This window comes from Scleropages formosus, chromosome 19 (assembly GCF_900964775.1).
Source record: "Scleropages formosus chromosome 19, fSclFor1.1, whole genome shotgun sequence".
NCBI lineage: Eukaryota > Metazoa > Chordata > Actinopteri > Osteoglossiformes > Osteoglossidae > Scleropages > Scleropages formosus.
This window is the reverse complement of record NC_041824.1, coordinates 14,664,859-14,678,071: the sequence shown is the minus strand read 5'-3', so window position 1 is coordinate 14,678,071 and position 13,213 is coordinate 14,664,859. Positions and strand designations below refer to the sequence as shown.

At 40.8% G+C, this 13,213-nt stretch overlaps 1 protein-coding gene across 2 annotated transcripts; it reads left to right on the top strand.

Annotated features, from left to right (window-relative positions):
* The first annotated feature begins 882 nt into the window (after nucleotides 1-882).
* On the top strand, nucleotides 883-12,750 carry LOC108939117 (forkhead box protein J1-A-like). Of its 2 annotated transcripts, none has more exons than XM_029246178.1 (7): nucleotides 883-997; nucleotides 2,915-3,434; nucleotides 4,811-5,470; nucleotides 7,247-7,492; nucleotides 9,605-9,694; nucleotides 10,634-10,753; nucleotides 11,000-12,750. In XM_029246178.1, exons 2-7 carry the CDS (start codon nucleotides 2,955-2,957, stop codon nucleotides 11,084-11,086), a joined length of 1,683 nt encoding a protein of 560 aa, XP_029102011.1. In that variant the 5' UTR covers nucleotides 883-997; nucleotides 2,915-2,954; the 3' UTR covers nucleotides 11,087-12,750. The 2 variants fall into 2 exon arrangements, with proteins under 2 accessions (XP_029102011.1, XP_029102012.1); XM_029246179.1 differs by lacking the exon at nucleotides 883-997 and adding an exon at nucleotides 1,313-2,008.
* The last annotated feature ends 463 nt before the right edge of the window (nucleotides 12,751-13,213 follow it).

Genomic DNA, 13,213 nt, shown 5'->3' with positions numbered 1-13,213 from the left:
ATAAATACCCTTCTGACATAAAAAGAAATAACGCGGTAAATAAATCTCTTCCGATAACTAAAGGCTAAATGACTAATAATGATACTACTGTTACTCATTTTTATAGTGTCAATATACACAATGTGACCAGGGATTTTCACCCTCGTTCGAGATGCTCTCAGTCTCGCATAAACAAGAGGTGTGATGTTATTAATTTACATTTTAGTGTGTCCTGGTAGATCTGGTAATAGAGGTTGTGACAACAGTGCGCTACTCGGGGAAACGAGAGACAGACGAATGATTGACAGGTGACATCAGCCAATGAAATCCTCGGAAGAGCCCTCCTTCCCCCCCCCCCCGCTCTGAAGGCGGGAAATTTAAAAGCAGCGGAGATTGACAGCAATTTCTTTGAGCAAAATTGCGTTTTTTTTTTTCCCTTTACAAAAGTATTTGAGCTAAAGGAAAAGTATTTCAGCAAATAAATAAATTGCGAAAAGTTATAGCAGTTGGGAAAATTACAGTTACGGGGCGAGTGTAGATCGTTAATGTGTGTATCACATTTTTTTTTTTTTTTTTTTTTTTTCCTAACATGGGCTCCAGACGGATATTCAGGAAAGTTCGTTGAACTTGTAATTCTTTGACCCCTCCAACCACGTGTCTCAGTCTTACGCGCTGCTGTTAGGACGTGAAGTACCTGGAATGACGTGTAATACTTGCAACCTACAACCCAAAACATTAGCGGACGTTTCCTTATTGCCATGGAAACATAAACAGATCTAACCTATCCACTTACACAAGTGTGTGACGCTGTACCGAGCAGCATCTGTCGTCACAACCAAGTAACGTCACGAATTGTTTATTTACACAAGAAAATATCTCTAGAATGACAGATCCAACCATATCATATGCAGCGCCCTGTGTAGTTACAGACAATGCATAACTGTTACTTTAGGAACTCCTGTCTTGTCATATCTGTACTGTAGAAAGTCCGAGGAATTAATCGGAAAAGAAGAAACAGGTAAATTAGTGCAGTTCACTGGCAGACAATATTAAATATTGGACATTCCTATAAAAGTATAAGGGAAAACTTTGCAGTGTATTGATATTTTTTAATAAAGTAAATGTGATGTCTGCAACAGTAAAACTATGTAAACCTAGAAATAATGATATTTGGGAGGTGGTCCATAAGGGAAGAAATAGTTATGGTTTCCAATGAAAGATGTGGTGGGAGTATGGAGTGTGGTTGATATTGTGCCACTGAGGAGGAATGGACTTTTTTTAATAAGTTCTCCATATTATTATTCTTGGTGGAATATGTGTAGCATCTGTTAAATTGCTCCGTAATAGTTGTATGTTCAGGAAATGTGGGTTTCAAATCAAAAGATGTACCTGAGACAGTTAAGGAGAATCCTTTTACCTGTATGTACTTTTAACCACCGTTTTACTGCTATCCACTTTTTTTTCAGCCTCCAACATTTTAGAAGAGCAAAAGTATTGCGGTAAACCATTTTACAGGTGTTTCTCACTGCCCAAGTGTTTTATGTTTCATTTATTTCACACATACATAAGAGCTGTGAAGGAGACACAGTTTCTGAAGTTTTTCACTCTAACTAGTCAATAAAAACAGCATGAATACCAAATCACACACAGACAGAAATGTAACTGGTAAGGTATTGGCCCTGCAATCTCAGCAATGTGTAATTATGTTAAGAAAAATTTTAATAACTGGAGAACATAGAAATTGACTCAGGAAAGCATGTCCGAAAAACACACAAGCAGTGGATGACAAGAAAAATGTTTAAGAACTATAAAGAAAACCCTACATTACTGTTAGTCCCAAATTAACAGGCTGTACTTCTTCTCTAGATCTGTGTACTGTTATGCCGTCCTCACTGGGGCAAACAAGTTCAGTCCCATGTCCTGTACATGAGACCACATAACGTCTGTTTTGAATTCCCTGCACTGGCTTCCTGTGAAGTTTTGAGTTGACGTCAAAATCTTCATGCTTACTTCTATAAAGCTCTACATGGTATGGCACTTTTGTACCTCTCTAATCTTCTACTAGTCTATCCACCACCTCACAATTTGTTCATCTGGCTCTGGTCTTCCGCACATTCCTCAAGCTTGCCCGCACTCCACTGGAGATCGGCTGTCTCAAGCTACCCTTGAACTGCATAGTTCTCTTCCCAGTGTTAAACAAAGCAGGTGTTGTGTTCAGGCCCTCCAATTTTAGGTGACTATAAGGACTAGGACACTCAAAGCAAATTAAATTTATGAAAAAAAAAAATATTTTATTGCAAATCCCATGCTATGTCAAGCCTCCATCTGACATCTGCAGACCATGTTCCTCCACTTAAGATGTTATGACATGCTTTAAAATGCAGTCTTTTAAAGTTGTTACTTGTCAACGAGACTTGATCTTTTGTCTGTTTTTGAATAAATAAATGCTCAGTTAGATTCAGATTCAAAGTATGGGAACTGGTGATAACTCTGCCAAACATCATGAAATTAAAGGGAGACCTTTAATTTTCAAGTCTAATTTGTTTTATGTGAATTTCTTGTGGATGCAACAAGGGTAATCCAATTTTAGAATGTTGTCCCTAATATTTTTACTGGGCACTGCATATTAGAATTACTGATATGCAACCAAGGTTGTGAATCTACTTAACCTTCCTCATTTTGGTACTACTTGGAATACAGCAGCAGGAGTATGCTTAGTTTGCTTTTATTTATTAATCAGTTTTGTATGATTTCTATGTGCAACAAAGCAATTATCCATGCATCCAATTACAGTATTTGCTTGTCCTGAGCAGAGTCGCTTTTTACTTGTAGAACACTAATCCCTCTGATCGCACATGCTGAATGGGCTGTGTACTTTTACATGATACGTATCGCAAAATCTTAACTGCAGACTTGTGTTTTATGTCATCTCTAGACAGTCTGTGGAGCTGATCAGAAGACAAGGAAGAGTCCATATGTCTCTGAGCAGTGTATGGTCTGAGAGCTCCATGAGGCTCAAGGATGATGATCTCACTCCCAGCAGCAATGGCTTGCTCAACGTGGATGACAGCCTCACTAGCCTGAGGTGGCTCCAGGAGTTCTCAATTAATGTCGAAGGGGGCCAGGTGACACCACTGTCTGCTGAGATTCATAACCAGCTCTGTGAGCACCAGCAGACAGTTGTCCCAGCCTCTGTGGGTATCCCTGGTGCTCCCACATCTGCAGCTTTCTGCAGGGGCCTCTCCTCCTCCCTACCTGGTCTAGTTGGTTATGGCCACTGCCCTGAGAAAGTTGATTACAAGACAAACCCACACATAAGACCACCCTATTCTTATGCCACCCTGATTTGCATGGCCATGCAGGATAGCAAGAAAACCAAGCTTACACTTTCCAGTATCTACGAGTGGATTAAGGACAACTTTTGCTACTTCCGCCACGCAAGCCCCACTTGGCAGGTGAATGTTACTGAGAGCATACCCTGGCAGTGGGTTTTCTGCATGATTGTGTGATGCTGCCGTTAGTTCTCTGCTTGTTACTGTTGATATTATTATGAGAACGAAAGGAATGGTGAACTGTTAGAAATGATCATTTACATTTACATGTTATGTAACATTTTTTCATTTTGTAGATGCTTTTCTCCAAAATGATGTACATCTCATAGCCAGTACAATGTGTACATTACATTAGCAGAAAGACAGACATAGATTTACATCTACATCTACATTTATTCATTTAGGTGATGCTTTTAATTGCACATAGATGCAAACGTGTGACACTTAAGTGCACCTAGTTTGTTTCTTTCCACCATATGAACCAATGTTCATCACACGAGTAGCTGTATAAAACTTCATCAGAATGTCCACGATGCCTAATCACATTCTTAGTTTTTCTTTTTGGAGATACATATAATCATTTGTGTTACATGCGGTACGCTCTACATCTGGCAGATACAGGGCAGGGTCCATCATAATCCCTTAAGGCATTTTACAGTGTTTGTGGACAATCTGAGACTTGTGTAGCTCACTGCTGGGAACTTTTATGATTCTAATTCAGGGAAGGGCTCGGCTCAACCCTCACATTTCCCTCCGGCCGATTTCTTGGCTTGCCAGATGGAGCAGAACACTGCTGAATTTGGACATAGTGATATTTTACAGAACGGGCAGTGTTATGCTTGGTTTTTTCAAAACCTCTTGGCTGACTCAGGTTTCAGAACAATTACGAGCCAAGTATTAGTGTAGTAATACCAGACATCACAGCCATACTCACCTTACCCAATCAGTGGTCCTGTTCTTGAGATTCAGACAACATATTTCATGAATGTTTCAGATTATTATTTCCAGTTTTTTGCCTGTCTTTCTACATCCACAAGGAAGGTTGTTTGGAAGGGTCCATTGTAATTGTGGCTCTAGCAAAATCATATGAAGGGATAATGTTAAAGCAAGCTTTGAAATATGATGAAAGGTTCTCTAGAAGTTAGTCCTAAATCACTCAGTGTTTATCCAAGTTGGTATTTTCGAAAATTTAGTGTACTTGTACTTTGATAAACATACTTTAAGACTGTGGTCTTGATAATTCAAAGTAGCAAAGAAATAAGAAAACTGATTCTGTGTTGGAATGTATGTGTGCTTCCCAAATATCTGCACTTCATGTCTACAAATAAGTTCACTGTGTTTACTTTTCAATAATGAATATGGAGGCAGTAAAATAATGCTATTATTTCTATATATACATGTATACACTTTATAATTTAATTATACCACCTCATTATTTATGCTTTAATTGTACAACCTCATTGCACAAAAATGTGTTTTTCTCTAATAAACCATTACAGAACTCAATCCGGCACAGCCTTTCAGTGAACAAGTGTTTCATAAAAGTCCCACGGCAGAAGGATGAACCGGGAAAACGGGGATTCTGGACAATTGACCCCCAATATGCTGATCAGCTGCTTTGTGATGCTTACAAAAAGCACCGGCTGCCCCCGGTGAAGATCAATCCTGCACTCCAGGCTTGGGTAAGGCCAACACCCACTTCCCACTCGGGGTTCCTCTCTTCGGTCGAAGGAGACCTGACTGTCAGTTTGGAGTCCCAGCACTTGCGGCAGGAGTTTGAACAGGCCACAGGGGTAGATCACAACCGAGACAGGTCTAACAGCAAGAGAGCTGCAGCCAGGTCAGGGAAGAAATGTGGCCACAAGAGGAAGCGAGGAAACCAGGAGAAAGGGAGGCCATCGAAAAGTTCTCGCCACTGCAATTCCCCGCTGCTGTCCACTGACAGACAAGAGGGTCTAGGCCATCTGAAAAAGAGTACTGATTGGGTTGTCTTGTTGGAACATGACCAGGACCAGACGGTACACAGCACACACATTGAATGTTTGCAGCAGAACCTTCTGGAAGCCAGTGGGCATGCTGTGGGGGAGCACATTTTGTCCCAGACCCAGTTGGACATTGAAGTCGAGAACTTCCTGGCCACTGAGGACCTTATCTGGCAGGTGAGTGGGCATTGCTCTTGTGAGACAATTACTAATGCTGCCTGTCAGGGACCACAGCGGTCAGCGTATACAGGGCCACTGTGTCCTCCCTGCTGCAACACGGTCTGGCTCCATCTTGTCTGGTACCCTATGTCCCTGTCCCATACAAGATGTTCATGTTTTGATATTTTGTTTTCCTTCTGTCCTCAGAAAGATTCCCTGACGTTATCCTAAGCACTATGTTTTGCAAATCGTTAGCTTTGTTTTTTAATAACTAAATTCATAAATTCATTGTGCAAACATGTGATCTGACCAATAAGAAGTTGTTAGTAGCTGACACCCACTTTAATTGTATTTAAGGAGTGGATTGTTTTTGTTCAGGGAGCCTTGCCTCCCCAGTGCTGGCTTGAGTGCTAGACTGCTATTCAATGATCTGCGGAATAAAACTTTATTTTATTTGCTAAATGTTAAGTGTTAATAGAATTCCCCCGACACTCTCAAAGCATCCAGAAATGATTGCTGTAGGCCTAATAAGACAAGTGTTTTAAAAACACACACACACTTTCTAAACCACTTGTCCCATATGGGGTCATGGGGAACCAGAGCCTAAACCAGCATCTCAGGGCATAAGGCTGGAGGGAGAGGGGACACACCCAGGATGGGACACCATTCGGTCGCAGGGCACCCCAAGCGGGACTCAAACCCCAGATCCACCAGAGAGCAGGACCCGGTCCAACCCACTGCACCACCACACCCCCCATGTGTTTTAAATATTCTTGGCTTAATGCTTCTCAAAGTAAAGATCCTTAAGAAGATCAGCAGAAAACACTTTTTTCAGTTGACCAGACTTGTATTGCAAACTGGCAAGATACATGTCTATAATTGTATTTTTACTGATTGTATATACAAAAAAGTTAACTGAAAGCAGATAAACGTTGCACAAGCACATGTGATGAATTGGCATTGGATAGGACGTTGTGAATACATATTTTTTCAGTAATTTTAAAGTAGACTTTATACTGTTTCAAGTTAATAAAAAGTAATAAAGTAAACTGTCTTGGGTGTCAAGGGGGTGCATGGCCTGTGCATGCACTCTGGTGGGTCTGGGGTTTGAGTCCCGCTTGGGGTGCCTTGCGACGGACTGGCGTCCTGTCCTCGGTGTGTCCCTTCCCCCTCCAGCCTTGACTCTGTGTTGCCGGGTTAGGCACCGGCTTGCTGCGACCCTGCTTGGAATGAACAGTTTCAGTCTGTGTGTGTGTGTGTGTGTATCTTGGGTGTACCCTGCTTCCCACCCTATGTTTCCAGGATAGGCTCTGGAGACTGTAGCCCTGAGCTGGACAAGCAGTTGAAAGATGTACACAGAATTTCTAATTCATTATAGCTTTTGAGGGCAACCTGTATTCTTAAGCTTATTGATCATGATATATTGGTCAGACTTACAAAAATTTGAGAATGAACATACTTCTAGCCCTAATGGCGTTCATTTGATTTATTTATTTATTTATTCATTCTTTTTTAATTTATATATCCTGCATTTAAGTTTTCTTATAACGTTAGATTGCAGCTTTACAATGAATGAGCCATTTATCCAGCAGGGTCCTCTTTACCGGAGCATTTCTGGTTAAGATCATTGCTTAAGGTCACCAGAGCACAAGCAGGGATTCATAGTATGGATCCTTAAATTACTCGATGATAATCACTACTCACTACTAACATCCACTGTATAAATGTGCTGAATTTTTAAATTAATTGTGTGAGAAAACCTCATTACAATGTCAGTTTGTTTCTGATCTGAAGAATGATTGGGATGCCCTACTGGACTCCACTGGGGAGCTGAGCCTAGACAGCACCATCCAACTGAGCCCTACAGGGCACGATCGGGACCTGACAGTGCATGGCACACACATCAGCTGTCTGCAGCAGCAGAGTCCCTTGGAAGCTGGCAGGGATAGTGAGAGTGTCCACATTTTTTCCGAAACACTGGAAGAAATCTGGGACGCTGATATTGAAACCTTTCTGGGTGCTGCAGACCCCAGCTGGCAGGTGAGTGGATATGGGGTGTATGTACAAGCTGGGGCTTTTCATCCATATGTAATGAATCACACAAGCCCTTTGCATGTTTTAATCAGAGCTTTTATAACAAAAATGGATGGACTGACAGAAGGGACCATGCGATACAGTTTGCATAATTTGTTATTTGTACTTTTAATGGCACTGTGTACACCAAAAGAGTTCCTGTCATTTTATGATTCTATAATTTAATATCCTGCGGCTACTAATGTACCAAGTAGCTTTATCCTATGTCTTTCTTATATGGTACAGTACAGATCACTGTTTCCCACTCTCTGTGGCTAAAAAGAATAGAAGAAAACGCCACCATATGATTACGGAGATATTTTTTTTCTTAAAATGCCTTGTGGAATTTTTCCCCTAAAAAATGAATCCAGATAATCCATAGATGATCATCATCATACAACTGCTGTAGAATTAATTTCTGCTTGCTGCCATACCATTGAATTATACAACTAGCACAGTAAGCACAAGTTGCACTTATATTTTACAGTGTGTCACCTGTCTCCCGAGTGCTTTTTTATCTTGATATATATGCATTATTTTGCAGCACTTTAATGTATTTTCCTCCAATGAGTTTTCCTTTTAATTTTCTCTTTTTCTGCACCCACATTATCTTGTTGCCGCCATTCCTCTCTATTTTCCCATCATGTTCTCCACGTGGAAAACCCTTCCTCAACATGTGAAAGTCTGATAGTGTACAGTCACCACGTGATCATAACTGAGCAATTGCAATTTAGGCTGGGCTATACCAAAATGCAAGGAGCTGTTCCATACTACTATAAATCACTGCAAATGTATACCTGGCAGCATGATCAATTTAGGCAGCAGCTTGTATGCATATGTGTGTGTCAAAGAAAGAGAGGCAAGGAGGACAAAAATGAAAACTGGCAACTCCATTTCTCAGTCAGCCCAAACTTAACCAACCGACTGGGAGAGATCCCAACTCTCCAGATTACCACTGTGGTCATGGTTTAATTTTGTAATTGCTCAAACATCAGTGGTTCAAACCCTGCTCCTGCTGTAGTACCCTTAGCATGTAAAGTATTTAACCTGAACTGTTCCCCTAAAAATGATACTGCTGTGTAAATGGGTAAATTATTGTAAGTTGTTCAACAGTGTAAGCCTATTTGGAGAAAGTTGACAGCGAAATAAATTTATAGCAATAACAGTATTGAATCTGCTATTTAAGTTGTGATTTATATTTGCATTAATCAGTGGTTGTCATCAGGGATTTGGTTTAAATTGTCCATGTGATACAAAGTAGGAAGTAAATATAGTTGGTTTTGTTATAAACTGAGGGAAAACAGCTTGAATAACACCACTGAGGGGCAAGAACCATATGGGTTCAAGACACCAAGTGTGTATCCCTATTCCAAAACGTCTCAAAATAAGATGTTGTACAGAATAAAATACTCACTAAGGGTGTAAAATGACTGTCTAACTGTGTACTGAATAACAATCCCATAAAAAAGCATATATAGTGTCATGAGTGAATGAGATTTTTTGCTGTTCTGGACCCTGTTATCTGAAGGTTCAGTTTATACAAGCATAACTTTGTAAGTTTCTTATGAGAAAATTTATAAATTTATAAAAATAAATGAGGGGGGTGCGGTGGCGCAAGGGGTTTGGCCAGGTCCTGCTCTCTGGTGGGTCTGGGGTTCAAGTCCTGCTTGGGGTGCCTTGTGACAGATTGGCATCCTGTCCTGGGTGTGTCCCCTCCCCCTTTGGCCTTGTACCCTGTGTTGCTGGGTTAGGCTCTGGTTCACTACGACCCAGCTTGGGACAAGCAGTTTCTGTATGTGTATATAAATAAATGATAACGCTGCAAAGCCGTGGCCCTGATAACACACGTCTGGCATAAGCAGAGGATATAAGACAATCAGTAAACAGCATGATGTAACTTTTGAGTCTATAATGTTCCTGATACCTGGAGAAAAGTTCTTCACTATTTTTAAAAATAAGGAAGCAATAATAAACATTATTACTGTAATACTGGTTAAAATAAAAATGTATATACCAGTGTTGTTTTTAAGATTAATTGTGGCAGATATAAACTCATTGCACATTTTTTTCCTTATGAAGGTGGGCATTGACTGGGATGCCCTGCTGGATTCGGTACAGACTGGAGAGCTCAATCTGGATGGCACTGACCAACAGAGTCCCATCTGGCAAGTTAGTGGATACTAAGTCCACTCACTGGCACTACACTTTCCCCTCATATGATGGCAAGACCTATTGCAATGCCCTTACTTCTCTGACCTCACTTAATTCTTTCCAAAACCTCAAGATTTACCTTTAAACTCTGAACTTGGCCTTGAATTTGCCTTAGGCCATTTAAACCTTTTTGCAAGTAAATCACAATAAAAAACAATGTGAAACACAATAGAAATAACAATAAAGTTGAATTACAAGACAAGATGGAAGCTGCCATAGCAGCAGGCTATACTGTTACACTTGATTAATCACAGACACATAGAATCATTTTTTACTTTCAATACATTTATCTGATGCTTTTCTCTAAAGCAACTTACAACGTTAAGGTCACAATTATTACATGCTTACAATTATTTACCCATTTATACAGCCAGGTAATTCTACTGGAGCAATTTTAGGGTAAATACCTTGCTCAAGGGTACTACAGCCAGAAGTGGGGATTGAGCCTGTAACCTTTGGGGTCCAAAGGCAATAGCTCTAACCACTACACTACCAGCTGTCCCCTATTAAGCCCAATCTGTCCCCTATTAAGCCCCAGCTGTCCCCAGTAGATCAATAAATTATGAAAATTTAGGAAATAGTATCTTTATTGCATCTATAATTACTGCTAAAAGTTATTATTAATATTATATATCTTTTTTATTTATTTAGCAGATGCTTTTCTCCAAAGCGACTTCCAATGAACTCTATGTAGTGTTACCAGTCCACACACCTTATTCACCAAGGTGACTTACACTGCTAGATACACTATATAAAATGGGTCACTCATCTATACATCAGTGGAACACACTCTCTGTCACTCACACACAATAATAATAATAATGTTTCAAATATATTTTATTTTAATATCAGTTATGTTAGCGAAATGTGCACACCAGTTTGTTTCCTCTCCTAAAGGGGGACAATGAGTGTAATATTCTGCTGGACTCAGCACTGACCAGGGAGCTCAACTTGGATGGCACCGGTCAAGTGAACCCCACCTGGCCTCTGCAGACAACTGTGGACCCTACCTGCCAGGTATGTGGGTATTAACTGCATAGAGTTTCGATCTCTCTTCTAACTCAGCCATTACCCTTAAACTTGTTAATATAAAATGGGGAGAATGAAAACAAAGACAGATTGACAGAAAGGACCATGTGGTATAGTTTGCACCTGACAGATACCTGGTCCATTATTATACTAATTTATCCACTGTACAGTGCTTGCAGACAGCCTTACACTGATGCAGCTCACCGATATGCACTCTACTAATGTCTAATTCAGGGGGACGTGGATCAGAAACACAATTCATCTGGTGTCAAGAGGATCGCACCCAGTTTGGGGAAAAGATGTAGCCACAAGATGATATGAATGAATGTAGACAGTCCCCGTTACTGCAGCTCCCATTGTTACGCACTGATGAGCAAGAGGAACCGGGTCTTGTGAAAGGAGACTTTGACTTGGATGCTCTTCTGGATTTGATGCCAACTGACAAACTCATTCTTGACAGCACTGGTTAACACAACTCCAGAGACCGCAACAAGAACCCGACATAGCGTGGTACACATATTGGCTGTCTACAGTCCCTTAGAGTCCGGCCAGGACAACAGGGGCTTCCATGTTTTGTCCCAGATCCAGGAGAGGAACTTGAACTTTGACATAGTAACCTTCCAGGCCACTGCCTTCCTTCAGAACTTTGGGTAGGAGAAGGATGATGACAACACGGGCACAACCAATGAGCAAAATTCCTCTGCAGCTCTTCTGTCAGTTACTTGACCTTGGAGATTCCCTCAGCAGTAATTGCAATAATAACGTCTTCCTTTGATGAAGAGGCATTATCGATTCTGTTTAACTAGACCTAATTTGGATCAGGAGAAGTCAAACTACTTCCCGTCTCTGAGAAAACTTGAGATTTCATTCCAAACACTTGCATGCCATCCAGATCATGTGGATGTTTTATGCTGTTATCACTTTATACTTGTCATAAACTTTAAATAATGGTTCTTTTCAGATAAATGGGAAGTGACAAAGAAATGGGTTTGCACACCAGTCTTTTTCACTTCTGAAGGGGGACAATGACTGCAATATTCTACTGGCATTGTGATATATTTTCAGACCAGTTGCATGGTTAAACAGTGGCTTCCATGGACATCACAAGCAGGAGCAAGCCCTATATCACCACCTTTGAAAATAACCTTGTTGATGTTTAACCTTGCATACTACTAGCTGCCTCAAGGCATGGCAAGTAGGAATTGAAAGGGGCTATCACTCCCTTAATCCCTTTTCTGAAGACTCCTGTTGTTGCACATTTGGAGATCATGAAAGTAGAGATCTGACGGATGCTATAAGAAACACTTTAACACCAGAGGAGAATTAAGTTGTTTGTTCGAGCGCCTTCCTGAGGCTGCCGATTGTTGATAGAAACAATTCATTTCATTAGCTTTACGGACCTTCCAATGAGAACAGCTTTCTGTTCTCTTCATTTCCCCATCATGTCACATTCATTAGCTTTTGAGCACAATCAAAAAAAAACGTTACCTTGTACATTTAGGGTGTGAGTATAAAATCCAGAAAAGACCACTCATCTTTTTTAAAAATTGCAATAAATTGTCCTCTAGAGTATGGAATGGTACTGGGACATCCCTATCACTAATAAATGAGCTCTGTGTCTTTTATGGCATGCCAGCTGAGCCTTCCCCTCTCCCTGTATTTGCAGCTACAACTGACCTCACCTTTTGGACTTATGTCATTCACCAGGACTTCCCGACACCTCTTCCTGGTGGAATCCAGATCGCTGACTGTTTTCCAAAAGCCTTGGCTGTGATGTCATTTTTATGTACATCAAGCCGAAAGTTATTAATTTACATAATAGTACTATTTCCTTATGGATAAATAAAGTTCTTAGACTATCTATCTATCTATCTATCTATCTATCTATCTATCTATATAAACAGTTGCACAGCAGGTTCGGCCAGGTCCCGCTCTCTGGCAGGTCTTGTGTTCGAGTCCTGCTTGGGGTGCCCTGCGATGGACTGGCGTCCCATCCTGGGTGTGTCCCCTCCCCCTCCAGCCTTACGCCTTGTGTTGCCAGGTTAGACTCTGGTTTGCTGTGACCCTGCTTGGGACAAGCAGTTTCAGCCAGTGTGTATGTGTGTGGTTAATTATTAATACCCTGTCATGGATTGGTGTCCCATTCAAGGAGTATCCCCCAGCCAATGGTTTAGGAATAAGCTGATTCATTGTGACCCTGCTCAGGACAAGCAGTTACTGAAATTGGATGGATGGAATAGTTAATAAGGTAGAATGCATTTGTTATGTACTTAAAATATTTTACTGATGCGGACTTTGAACCTAAGTTCATATTCAGTGGCTACTTGTCTGTGTGGAGACCAGGTACAAAAAACAAATGCTGTATTGATGCTGGGTGTTTTCAGGAGCTGCAGAGGCTCCCCTTGTTTTTGCCTTTTTATAGTTGAAAATTTGTCTTGCCTTTCTGAG

What these genes read in the sequence shown, in the direction of transcription:
- LOC108939117 (XM_029246178.1), top strand. Translation starts at nt 2,955, where the DNA reads ATGTCTCTGAGCAGTGTATGGTCTGAGAGCTCCATGAGGCTCAAGGAT. An exon ending in CTGAGGACCTTATCTGGCAG is followed by an intron (nt 5,471 to 7,246) that starts GTGAGTGGGCAT and finishes TCTGATCTGAAG; the next exon opens with AATGATTGGGATGCCCTACT. An exon ending in CTGCAGACCCCAGCTGGCAG is followed by an intron (nt 7,493 to 9,604) that starts GTGAGTGGATAT and finishes TTCCTTATGAAG; the next exon opens with GTGGGCATTGACTGGGATGC.